Here is a 13,503-nt window from a genome sequence, read left to right as displayed (position 1 = left end):
AACAATCCCACTTTGAAGTTCAAATTCTACATTTCTGTCTCACATGTCACATTATTGTCACTCTCTTTGGAAATCTCAATTTTCTGTTTTGGTGAAGATTCTGTCCCTAAATATATACACTTAAGCTGCTGTCATAGAAAGTCATGTCTGTAATCAGCCAGTGTTGCTTCAAGCCATTCCTGGAGCCCGTCTTCTTCCCTGCTTCTGACTGACTCTAAGCCAGAGGTGCCAAGTTCAACTCTCCAAGATAAAGCCTGGGAAAACTGCTTTTGCCCCATCCGTACTCCTCCCTTTGCTTACACTTGGGGTGGTGTGAGCTGTTGGTGAGAGCCACCCAGGGGGAGTTGGAATCCCTGGCCCTGCTTGGGCCACTGTTTATGGTCTGCTGGATTGGCTCTTTGAGTAACCATCTGCCCGTCCTTCTGTTCTAGCATGTTTATGAAACGGGTGTCTTGTGCTTTCTCTTGTCTGCCCGAGGAAAGCACAAAGCTTTTGGAAGCTCTGGAATCTTGGCACTTGCAGTGCTAGAGCATGCAGCTCAGGGAGCTGGGACCTAGGAGGCAGGGCACTGGCCTCCGGTCCTTGGCTCTCCTTCCCTTCATGCTTCTCTCTCTCTCTCTCTCTCTCCTGTTGTTTTTCAGGTAGTGAAGCAGATTTTAGCTCCTCAAGCAGCACAGGCAGCATCTCGGCTCCTGAGGTCCACATGTCCACGACAGGAAACAAGCGAGCCTCTTTCTCACGCAAGTAGGCACTGACTCCTGCTCTGTAATTACAAAAGCTTTATGCAGGTGACTTGCTGTCCATAAGGCTCTGAGTTTGTTATTAGGAATGAGGTTTGTGGTTAAGTATTCCACAGTGGTTTGCAACTGGTGGTTTTCTTACTCCATCCCCTGTACTCCTATTGCTGAGCCTGCCTCTAACTTAACTTTTACTAGAGAAGAAATGAAAAAAAAAAAAGGGGGTGGGGTGGGGATGTAAAGTTCATAGATGTGGGCAGTCACTGCCCAAGGCCACACAGAACAGCTGGATGTGTGTCTTCTAAAGTCAGGCTGTCTTAGCCTTACACTGGTAAGACCCTCCAGAGACTGCATGACCCTGAACAGGGGGCTTCGTTTCTCTATACTCCCATTTCTCATCTGTAAAATAGAGTTGTCATGATACCTACCTTGGAGGGTTTCTGGTTAGGGCAGTGCTTGTGGTAGGCATTATAAATTGTTCACCATTAATATTAGTTGAATTGGGGACAGAGGATTATGGGAAAATACATGCCGATGTTCACATTTAGTGGGAGGAGTTCTAATCTCAGTATTTTCTAACCATAAACAGTGCCATTACTCCTCAATAAGTACTAAATAGAATTCAGTGAGAAAGCCATAATCACTCTAGTAATGTACAAAAATAATGCGATAGTAAATTTATATATATATTATATATATAACCATATATAGTTGCAAATCATTATGGAATACTTAATTTCACATGTCTATATTACATACATATATTCATACACACATATATATATACATATATTCAAATGACAGGGACCACATAGCATGTGCAATGGGGCATGGTTCTTTTTCTGATGGGCTAGTGCTAAGGCACCTCACTGACAAGTGAGGTTCTTCAGGGGCCTGAAGAGGAGTGGTAGAGGTATCTTGTCACCACCTAGAGAACATCTTCTGATGTCATAGTACTGCCCTGCGCCATTGCATTCAAAAGTTATCTTGAGGATTAATAGTATATATTTTTCAAGATCCTTTGAATTTCCACAAGCTAAAAGCTCTGGGACACTGTGCAAATATTTCCTATTTCTCCTGGTGACTGATGGTTATAAAGGGAACTAAGATACCTCCAGGGCACAGTTTCATGTTAGAAGTAAATCATCTAAACAAAGTTGTGAGAAAAGAGAGGGTCCACAGTAAATAAACACCATTGCTCTATCAACCCCTCTACTCTTTGGGTGTAAAATGCCTCCAGGACCACAGGGGAGGGATGTAAGCATTCTCCGTAGGTATGAGTCTCCCCTGAGAAGCAAGCATATCCTCATGGTGAAAGGTGCTGAAGAAAATGGGCCCCATGGGTAATTTTATTAAGCAGTTCCAAAGAACTTGGGTTTGCAATTAGATGTCAGAAACACAGAGAAAACATTCGAGGCTGAAACTCAGGATTTTTTTTGAAGAGTAATTAAACTTTGATGTAGTAAATATAAAACGATTTGTGCAAATCAGATATTCCAGAATTGTTTTTTTACTTTTGTGGAGAGGGGAGCAGTTTATTGTTGTCTAATTTCTATATATCTGTTCGTGCCTGTATGAGTTTATGTGCACCATGTAGATACTGCAAGTGACAATGCCCTGAAACTCAAGTTACCAGCAAACTTGAGCTGCCTCATGTGGGTGGTATAAACGGAGCCCAGGCCACCTACAAGAGCAGGAATATTCAATGATGGGGGTAGGATTTGAGGGAAGGGTGCATTTGTTGAAAATATTCTTGACAGTTTTTTTTTTTAAAGCTGTCGAGACAAATCAACTAGCTCTTTGTCCAATTCTGACGGTATCTGAAGAAGTCCCTCTGCCTTTTTGTTTAATGATTAAAGCATTAATCTGTCTAGAAGCCATAAAAGGAAGAATGAGGTGTGGGTTGTTTGGAACTGGCATCGAATATACCATTGTTTATAAGGTGACTGACTCTGCATTTGGTTTCTGTATAGGAAAACAGAAATAGAGGTAACACTGAGTTAAGTGAACTAATATTGGTAACTGCACCACAAGAATCTAGAACTTGGTTAAAGAAAAGAATAAGTATGTTTTTAAAAGAAAATGAACATGTGAACATGTGCTTCTACTACTAACCGCAGAGCAAACTGCCCCCGAGCTGCTGGACTGAATAACAGATAACAACCCACTTGCCACTTTAGAGGTTTTCAGATCAAGGTTTGGTAGAATTGGTGTCTTCTGAGACTTGCTGCTTGGCTTAAAGATACCTGACCTCCCTGTATCCTTACATCATCCTCTCTCTGAACACATCTATGTCCAAATTATCCCTTATTATAGTATCAGTTAGGTTGAATAGGGGCCCAGTAGAACACTCTAATTTAAACTTAGTTACCTCCTCAAAGGTCTTGTCTCCAGATGCATTCATATCTGAAGTCTGGGGGATTAGGGCCTCGACATGAAATTGGGATAGTGACAGTGACACTGTCAAGTTCAAAGGCAATGACAGCAGTGGATGATGACGATGATGATGATGATGATGATGATGATGAAGAAAAACCTGGATGGTGGTGGGGGCACTAGCTGAAGTCAAGGGCCGGTGGCTAGGGATTATAGAGGTTTATATTAGTTCTTTGACATTACTCTGTTCAGGTGTTCAGAGGTGCAGGGTGAGCAGAATTTCTATGAGCTCCATTGTTCTTCCTGTTGACCAAAGAATTTAGGGTGTACGGAGGAGGCAAGCATTGGGCTTGCTTCTCTGTGGCCATGACCAACATGGAAATCCAGCTTCTCCTTTGAAAATGATGACAATCACTGGTGATGTTTATGTCCATATGTGCTAACATTTGAACTGAAGTAAATAAAAGGAGAACCAGTAATAGTTTAAACATGAAAAAATTTAGTTAGCTCTTAAGGCACTATGATATTCATGTCCTGAAACACATATGAAGACTTGATTATGTGTTCTACAAGATGAATAATGTTTCATAGCGTGAGGAGTCTTTGCTTTCTTCCATGTAGCCCATAAGTTCCCATGAAATCACCTAATTTAATGCTTGTCGTGATCATACATCTCAGTACTTTGTTGCCAGGTGGATGAGGAAAAGCCCAGGTGGATTGTCCAGAGAGCAACCATATCCAAAGGACAACTGATTAACTTGTTTACAGGACCAAAGTAATGTATCCCATTTCTATAAAGTGGGAAACATCGCTGTTAAGAAGTTTTAAATTTTCCGGTTTTGAATTCCAGCTCAGCTGCAGTCTTGTATTTCTCTTCCCTAAGCCTCAGTGATCCATGGGTAAATGGGAAGTAGAGGTCTCACCGGTCTGACAGGAGGAAGCCAAATGCTCACAAGTATCTGGAACAGTACCAGCACCACAGAAACTATAAGGATGGTTAACGGACAATAAACTTCCCCAGGTCAAAGTTACGGATAGTTCTTTATAGTGTCTTATCTCTTACAAGGATTAACCCTCCATATTTTTTTGCTGTCACATTGAGAAATACAATTTCCAGAGCCAGCTTGGAAGTGAAGCATAGAAAAGAAAATTCAGGCCAGGGTACATGTTCCTTTGAGCTACTCATGAAGTTCTTCCCACCCGTGGGCTGCTGAAGTCGGCTTGTCACCAAGCCATCAGCCCATCTGTTCCATATAAAGTGTCTCCTTCCTTGTGAAAGGGAGACTCAGTCTATTCGAATGATTTCAAGAGGAAAGAACTTGTAGGTTTAGAATTCAGTGGGCTTGTTAGTGTGCAGTGCCCTTGCTTGACAGCACATGGAGATTACATTTGAGTTTAAATTAGTGATTGCAGGCACTGAGCCCACAGTTCTCACTGAGCTGTATCAGTGGGGCAGAGCCCTGCTTACAACTACAGACAGAAGAGGGGCTCAGACAGCAGTGCTGCTATATGAGAATCTTCATTTTAATTTCCCTGTAATACCAAGCAATACTCCTGACAGACATGTTATCCTGCTTAAGTAATTTCAACATTCTCTGGATGTTTTTCAACTCTACTGAATATCAAATCCCTGGAACCAGATGAACAGGAAAAACCTAGACAAACTGATCCTGTAATGCCAGCCTAGAGCTGAGTCGCACGAAGTTTCTGGAATAAATCTGTTTACCTGTCCAATTTGACTTAAAACAAACAAACAAAGATAGGTCTCTTGCAATTCAAATTGGTCCTCAAACTTGTTATATAGTCAAAGATGACTTTACACTATATTCTACCTCCTAAGTTCTAGGGATACAGGAGTGTACCCACTTCAGGCTAGTTTTCCAACCAACTCTGCAGGGAAGACAGAAAGTTTGTATGCATGGTGTATGTTGTGTGTGATACATGGTATGTGTGTATGTGAGAGAGAATGTGTCTGGTGTATGTGTGTTGTGTCTGTGTGATGTGTAGTGTAGGTGTAGGTGTGTGTGGGGCGGGGCATAAAGTAGATTTCCTAAATCTTTAGTAAATGGCAGTGCCAAGACTCACACCCTTTAATTCATTTCAGCAATCATGCCAGACAACAAAAATTACAGGCTCAAAAGTATAATGATGAAAACAAGCACACATCCTCCAGGAAGCTAAACCATTTGGAATATTGGTGTATTTAGAGGATGGGTTGGGAGAAAATGATGAATTGGACCTGTGCAGCATCTTAGGGAATCTAGCCTTTTCTCTGGAGACAGTGGGAGAGCACTGAAGGTCTTGGGGGAAGGCAATAGTATTCCAACTCCTCACTAGAAAGCCATCAGCATCCTACAGGAGGGAGCAATACCAAATAGAAACTATTTGAAAGAACAACGGAGGGAACGGTCTCTCGGGCTCATGATACAAGGAGAGCAAATATCAAGGAGGTTTTCAAAAATGCTGCTCATGAGGACCACATCAGTGGCCATATGCCCAGTCAGCTCTAGGAGTCTGATTTACTTAGCAATAACCAGCTTTGGGAAGGAGCGAAGGAACAGTACCTTGGCATCTCCAGCTACAAGGACTCTAATTAGCACCTGTAATGCTCTTTCAGCAGAGGTCCTCATGGGCGGAGCAATGGAGCACCATCCCACAAGTCTGGCAGCAGCCCACCGTCCCCAAGGGAAAAAGACCTTGTGTCTATGCTGTGCAGAAATCCACTGAGCCCCAGTAACATCCATCCTAGCTACGCCCCTTCTTCTCCAAGTAGCAGCAACTCCGGCTCCTACAAAGGAAGCGATTGTAGTCCAGTCATGAGGTAAGTTCCCATTTGCTTGCTAATTGCATGCTTCTTAATTTGTCCAGTTTGGGATTTTTCTTTAAAGGTGGGAAAAACTATGTAACTCTTAATTCCCTACTTTAATCTTTAATAAGATAGTTCTCTTCTTTCTCACAGTTAGCTAATCCTTTAAGGGTTAATGCAGAAAGAACAAAAACCATCACAAGCTAAAACAACACCTTAACAGTCCAAACAGTTACTGAATGGGGAGGGCTATTTCCATTTCTTAGGCACAGAAAGAAATTGTGCTGGTATTCGTTTGTTTGTTAAATGCTTATTCAGTACCAGGGTCTGTGTTCAGCACTGAGAATAGAGCGGTGAACAGAAATGGCCCTCAGACTCACTGCCGAAGAAGGATTTCAAATATCTAATACAAAAACAAATCTAGATAATTCTGCAACAATCCGTTGCTATATAAATACGAATATGTAAAAGACAGGGCCAGGGTCTTATTCATGATGGAATGATCAGAGAGGCCACACTAACAAAATAAAGTTAAAGTGATATCTGAAAAGTGAGTAGAGAGTTAATAGTAGGTGGAAGGGGATGGGAAGAAGGAGGGGATGGTATATCCAGAGGAAGGCTTGGAGGTTTGGGAACTGAACATGGGCTATTCTGCGCAGAGTGTGTATGGGGTGCAAGCAGCATGGGGCTTGAATTGAGTCCAGAGTTAGAGGAGAATCTGGCAGCCCTCCACACCCTATTCCTCTCTGGCATCCCTATTCTCATTAGTCAGCTCTCTTACTGCCGGGATGCCCAGGCTTAGCCAGGCCTGAGAAGGGCCAAGATTCCAGCTGGGCTGTGTTTGCAGAACATTGAGTGCTTCTCCACAAAACACACTGGGAAGAGTGGAGTGGCCTTGTTCCCTTTGAACAAGGAACTTTCCATTCCTATCAAATCAGCACACGTACACTTGCACTGACTTCAGAACAGTTTGAATTCAACTAATAAGAAGCAAGAACTTTAGGCAGGGCAATTGTGAGGAAAATTAGGTCACTTTGCTCTCTCCGTCCCTCATGATCCCCCTTCCCCACCCCACACTGTTCTTTAATATAACAACAGCTTGTGAATCTGAGCTGATAACTCGTACATGACCATATACTACCCCATAGGAAACCATTCTTAAGCCTTAGAATGCAGAAACATCCTTCCACAAATGCACATGTTCCTCAGTCTTCCATGTAACCATCAGCCCTAAGATTGGCCAGTATGCTACAGCCCATCATCTGACACAGTCATCTGTTCTGAGACTTCAATGCCAGCACACTGCTGCCATTCTTCTGTCAGTTGCATGTCTATTTGGACTTCTAGAGCAGAGTACCTAGACTGGGTGACAAACACGAGCGAGGTGGTCATCCAGTTCTGGAGAGTGAATCTGAAACGGAGCCAACATGGTCAAGTTCTGGGGAGGACTCATTTATGTGTTGGAGATTCCTCTTTATTGAATCTTCATAAAGAGGAAAGTGATCTAGAAAGCTCTCTAGCACTCTCTTAACATTTGTATTGGCATATATTAATGGTATAAAATAATGTTCTCACTGAAACTTTGATACATGTATATAATACACTCAGATCATATTTACTCTTGGTTTCCTTCATCTTCTAGTAGTTACAGTCTCTGCTAAGAACATTAATCCCATCACAAAAATTCATGCTCACCATGTCTTAATTACATCACAATTTGAGGGGAGTGTACACAGATATCCAGTATATTGCCCTCCCCTTTTTTCCATAGAAAAGGAAACAGAGCTGGAGACAAGGCTCAGTGGTGAAGAGTACTGTCTTCTCTTCTAGAGGATTTGGGCTTCAACTCCTAGCACTCAAACAGCAGCTCACAAATGTTTGTAGTTTCAATTCCAGGGGATCTGGCCTCTCAAACAGACATACATGCAGGCAAAACACCCCAATGCACATAAAATAAAAATAAAGATATATTTATTAAAAGAAAAGCAATGAGGCAAAACCTAACAAATTACTTCTTGAATTACCTCAGGAGGTCTGGACGATATATGTCTTGTGGAGAAAATCATGGCGTCAAACCCCCAAATCCAGAACAGTATTTGACACCTCTGCAGCAGAAGGAGGTCACAGTGAGGCATTTGAGGACCAAGCTGAAGGAGTCTGAGTGCCGACTCCATGAGAGGTAAATCTGGATTTCCCACACTGGGAGGCTTAGCACAGTTCCTTCACAGAAAGTGCCCAAGAACTAAGACTATACTGAAGAATGAAAAACAAAACAATTTTATTAAATGCCTCAGTCTTCAGATTCATCTCATAATTGTTTTGCCTTTGCTGTTACAGGAGGTCATGGTAGCTAGTAGGTTAGAGGAGATCCTATCTCCTGGGTGTGGTCAGTTTTGCCATAACGAATTGGGTGTGTACATGACTATTTTTAAATGGCAGAAACACTTGCAAGAACAATCTTTTCCCAGCAGAGCAGGTCACAGTGGCCCCATCAAGCCCCGACAATCTCTGGAGACAGTGGATAGCTGTGTAAGTTGTGACTCCTGCCAGCTATCTCTATATAAAAGGAAGAGCTTCATTATTCTTGGACTGTTGTTAAGATGTAAGGGAAAAACTAAACAATGAAACAGAAAGAAAATAAATGTTAAGAGCAGGCCAGATTTTTTTGCTTCATAGTTTCCTCTTGGGACATACTAGCTGTAACTAGAAAGCTGTGTGTTAGTGGGCACAGCATTTGAATTCTGGGAACTGACTATCCCCATTCTCCTCCTCTGGTGACACAGGCAGGATACTGTGAAGAATCCATTACTTTGACTGGTAAATGGTGGACAGACAGTACAGGCAGGGAGTCTTCATCTCCCTATTTAATTTGACTTTTACCTGATTGAAAATGACTTGAGACCCAAGCTCACGTCTGGGGTAAACTTTGTGAACTACTGTGATTTGTGGAAAAGTCCAGGGGAAATTTTGAGCCCTAGAAGGGAGAAGACATAAGAAAGCAGGAAAACTTGATAAAATAGGCAACCGTAAACTTAAAGAAGCAACACTATGTGCTCTCAGATACACGAAGATGTGGATTGTTAGATCTTTGTAGTCACAAGTTACCTGAGGATATATATTTGCACTGACTTTGAAGGAATTATATATAAGAATTTCTGGGTACAGTTTTTAAAATAGGTTATTGTGAACAGTAAAGCATCTCCTAGTCACACCAGTATATTGCAGATTGATTATTCTCTTCTCTGAGATAAGAAAGACTTTTACAAAGCTCTTCTTGAATACGTAACATTTTACTGTTTAAAAAAGTATCACTGGAATGTAAGTTATAAAAGGCTATAACTGATTTTTTCAGCTTCTCTTTAACACACACACACACACACACACACACACACACACACACACACATATGGAGTAGAAGAAGGCTAAAAAACTAATAGTAAAATACAAAATACTAAGATTGGTGTAGAGGATAATGCCGAGGAAATACTTGGTACATTCCCTGCTCTATAGTGAGTATTCAAAAGGGAAACAATGGCAGCTATTTTGATTCTGGTTCTGGTTACTATTATTAGCTTAGCTGTTTTACAATTAAAGGGGGAAGTGCCCTGGCTAATACTTTCCAAAAGAAAAAACATTCTGAAACTTATTTCATGTGGAAGAGCATGTGCTGTGGCTGCTGTCAGTTGTTAGCTATTTCAGAGTTGACTTTGCTTGTAACTGTGCCTGCCTTTCCTATAGGGAATCTGAAATCATGGAGCTCAAGTCTCAGCTGGCTCGGATGAGGGAAGACTGGATAGAGGAAGAGTGCCACAGAGTGGAGGCTCAGTTGGCGCTCAAAGAAGCCAGAAAAGAGATTAAGCAGCTCAAACAGGTCATTGAGACTATGAGGAGCAGCTTGGCTGATAAAGATAAAGGCATTCAGAAGTACTTTGTGGACATAAACATCCAAAACAAGAAACTGGAGTCTCTGCTTCAAAGCATGGAGATGGCGCACAATAGTTCCCTGAGGGATGAACTGTGTCTAGACTTCTCCTTCGATTCCCCAGAGAAAAGCTTACCCCTAAGCAGCACATATGACAAGATGGCAGACGGGTTGTCTCTGGAAGAACCGGTAACAGAGGAAGGTGCTGACAGTGAGCTTCTGGTGGGAGACAGCATGGCCGAGGGCACAGATCTGTTAGATGAGATAGTGACTGCCACCACCACAGAATCCGGTGACCTGGAGTTTGTTCATTCCACTCCAGGGCCACAAGCCCTCAAGCCTCTCCCCTTGGTGAGCCAGGAAGAGGGCATTGTGGTGGTGGAGCAAGCAGTGCAGACCGATGTGGTGCCGTTCAGCCCTGCCATCTCAGAGCTCCTTCAGAGTGTGCTAAAGCTGCAGGACTCCTGTCCCACAAGCTCAGCATCCCCAGATGAATCCGGAGCTGACTCAATGGAAAGCTTCTCAGAATCCATCTCTGCCTTAATGGTTGATTTAACTCCAAGAAGTCCCAACTCAGCCATCCTTCTGTCTCCTGTGGAGATTCCATTCAGCAAGGCAGCTACGGAAGCCCGTGCAAACCGCCTCATGAGAGAGCTAGATTTTGCAGCCTGCACAGAAGAAAGGTTGGACAGCATCCTCTCGCTGTCTCAGGGAGGTGTCGTGAGGCAGTACTGGAGCAGCAGTTTCTTGGTGGATCTACTGGCTGTGGCTGCCCCTGTGGTACCCACTGTTCTGTGGGTATTCAGTACTCAGAGAGGGGGTACAGATCCTGTCTACAACATTGGAGCCCTGCTCCGGGGCTGCTGTGTGGTGGCTCTACACTCCCTACGCCGCACAGCTTTCCACATGAAAACCTAATTAGTTGTTACCATGTGCCAATGTATCTGTGTGGCGTGGCGCCAGGTAGAGCAACCGCAGGTGGATCAGTGGAAGTCTCTATTGTCATTTTTGCTCCTTGCTATTTGATTTGCACTATAGTCAGTTGCAGCCTGTTCACTGTTTAAACCAGAGGTATCTTCCAAGGCATGGAAACCTGGTTCTGGTAGATGTCCCACCAGAGTGGCGTAGAAAGCATGCTTGTGCCCCTGCCGTGTTGTCTGAGGTGCCCGTTCTTATACTAATGGTTCAGGAAGAGAAAATGCAGTTTGCACTTTCACCACAGCCTCTCTAAGGCTGGCATGTTATCTCCTTGCTTTGCTTTGTGCCGTTTTAAAATGTGTAATTGTTCCAGCATTCCAATGGTCTTGTGCACAGCAGGGGACTGTAACCAAAAAGAAAAATGTATTTGTGTAATTGGTTCAAAGAAGACTTGAATAGCTCTTTATTGTCTTTCTTGGGGTTGATAAAGTTTGAGTGTTTGGATTTTTTTTAAAATGTAGCTCCAAAGTCTTAAAAGGCTCATTTGCTCTTAAACCTGTCAGTTGATGATACTATGTAAATTTACAATGTACTAACTTATTTTTTGCTTATTATATATAGTGTTTTTTTTTGGAAATTATTTGTACCCACACACTTCAGCATGAAAATAAAGATTAGTGTTTCCATTTAAATGTTTGTCTCCTATAATTGTGAACTTACTACAATATAAGACCAAATAAATAGATCATTCATTATCAAAAAGATTCTATAAAAGTGAAACTAAGCAGAGAAATGAGAAAGACAAAATAATTATTAAAAATAAAATGAAGGCCTGGAGAGATGCTCCAGTGGTTAAGAGCACAAGTTAACTACTCCAATGGAGAACCTGAATTCTGTTACCAGCACCATGTGGCTCACAGCACCTTCTGACCAAACACTGTGCATACACCCACAAAAATCATTCCCTCCCCTCCCCTCCCCTCCCCTCCCCTCCATTCCTCTCTCCCTCTCCCTTCTCTTCCTCTCTCCCTCTGTGTCATGCAGGCTTAAAAAAATTCTTTTTTTTTTTTTTAACAAAAAAAGGTAAATATGTCTGACCTTGGAAAGCAGTATATAGAGAATAAGGGTAGCTCTGTGTATCTTAAATAAGGCATGCACCTGCTTGCACACATAATCAGCATGCTTGGACTCTTCAGGGAAGGTGGGTGGCTTTTTAAGCTTGCTAGATTCCCAGGAGAGGGAAATTCCAAGAGTAGTATCTATCCTCCAACCTCCTCTTTCAGTGAAGGGATTGGGTGGATGGAGGAGGGTGTCTGCTTTGATTATTGTTTCTTACTGGCCTTGAGAAGCAGGCATTCTACTTTATAAACAGGGACCTAAGAAGCCACAGACAGCAAAACTGCTCAAGAACTTGAAGTTCATCCTCAGAGCCAAGAGTTTAAGCATCTGCAAGGCATCTCTTGTACCTTACTACAGAAATGGAGGTGATCAGGCATGTAACTTCTCATCTCAAACCTTTTCCTCCATAGCACTTTAAATATGTGCTGACACTGTTTACTTTAATATTATATTACCCATATTTCCTATTGATATGCTAGCTCTGTGAACAGGCAAAACACTCTGTGTTTTGTCCTATGCATGGATATCAAGAACTTAACCTGGCATATAGATCTGAAAATCATTGCAAAATAATTCATCTAACAGCCACTAACTGGGATCTCACAAGCCAGAGAGCTAGTTGACTGGATTGGTCAGGTAGGCAGGGTGCTTCCATGGCTTTGTCTGTAAAAGAGTCCAGTGCTTTCTAACAATTTTAGGCTGAGATAATGTGCTTTGACCGAAGAGAGACAAATAGGTAAAGCTAAGGAAGATAACTCTGAGTAACAGCACAAGTGAATCATGAGAAACAATGAGTAAAATGTTACATACACACACACACACACACACACACACACACACACATGAGAGAGAGAGGGGAGGGGAGGGAGAGAGAGAGTGCAAATGCTAAGACCCACAAGGTAAAAAAAAGATTTCAACCTATATATTTTAGGAACATGGCAGGGGGTAGACAAGAAGTTGGTTCATATGGGTCATGTAGATAAAGTGATTAAGTTGAATAAGGATAGAAATACTAGGTGAGAGGGAAGGAAGGATAGAATAGGGGATACATTAAATATAACTTGAAGGTTTTCATCTAGAGAAACTATATCAGTGAGTTCCATTTGCTGAAAATGAAGAGTTCAAGAGAATCAAATTTGGCTAAAAAAAAAAAAAAAAAACAAATCCTGTGATGTCTACTGAAATAGCTATGTTGCGATGCCAAGCAAATGACTGCACATATACATATGCAGATCCTAGGAAGTGCCAAGGCTAGCTATACAATTGGGGCTCCTTCATTCTGCATAGGATTTAAAAAACAACAGATGGAATCATCCGAAAAATGAGAAGAAGGCCAAATACTAAGTCCTGTCTTACTCCCACATTAGACACAAGTGAAGAATGAAGAACGGACAAAGCCAGAGAAGAAGCTGCCCCAAAGGTGAGGAAAACTGGGAGAATGGGGTAATGAGGAGAAACAGTGACTGGCGTGGAGTGTTAAAACTCTGTGGAGAAGATGCATAATGTGAAAGCCATAGTGTGTTCACTGGCTTTGACAACAGCCTTAATGAGTGTCAGTTCAAGGGATGGAGGCCAGACTGGCCCAGCTTAAAGAGTGAGTGGAAGCCCAGAACCTACCCTGTCCA

General features: G+C 42.3%; 1 protein-coding gene across 6 annotated transcripts in view; it reads left to right on the top strand.

The window, feature by feature from the left end:
* Window positions 1-11,451, top strand: part of Sybu (syntabulin) — a 70,896-nt gene extending 59,445 nt beyond the window's left edge. For 3 of the 6 annotated variants that reach the window (XM_032915132.1, XM_032915139.1, XM_032915151.1), the window contains 4 exons: window positions 642-744; window positions 5,731-5,934; window positions 7,949-8,098; window positions 9,658-11,451. In XM_032915132.1, coding sequence (XP_032771023.1) covers window positions 642-744; window positions 5,731-5,934; window positions 7,949-8,098; window positions 9,658-10,759 — 1,559 coding nt within the window. In that variant the 3' untranslated portion in view covers window positions 10,760-11,451. The remainder of the gene's footprint in view (window positions 1-641; window positions 745-5,730; window positions 5,935-7,948; window positions 8,099-9,657) is intronic. The other 3 variants (XM_032915147.1, XM_032915167.1, XM_032915159.1) reach the window with 3 other exon arrangements.
* The last annotated feature ends 2,052 nt before the right edge of the window (window positions 11,452-13,503 follow it).

The sequence above is a fragment of the Rattus rattus genome, chromosome 1 (genome assembly GCF_011064425.1).
Source record: "Rattus rattus isolate New Zealand chromosome 1, Rrattus_CSIRO_v1, whole genome shotgun sequence".
Taxonomy (NCBI): Eukaryota; Metazoa; Chordata; class Mammalia; order Rodentia; family Muridae; genus Rattus; species Rattus rattus.
The sequence above is the reverse complement of the archived record's forward strand: the minus strand, read 5'-3'. Positions and strand labels throughout refer to the sequence as shown.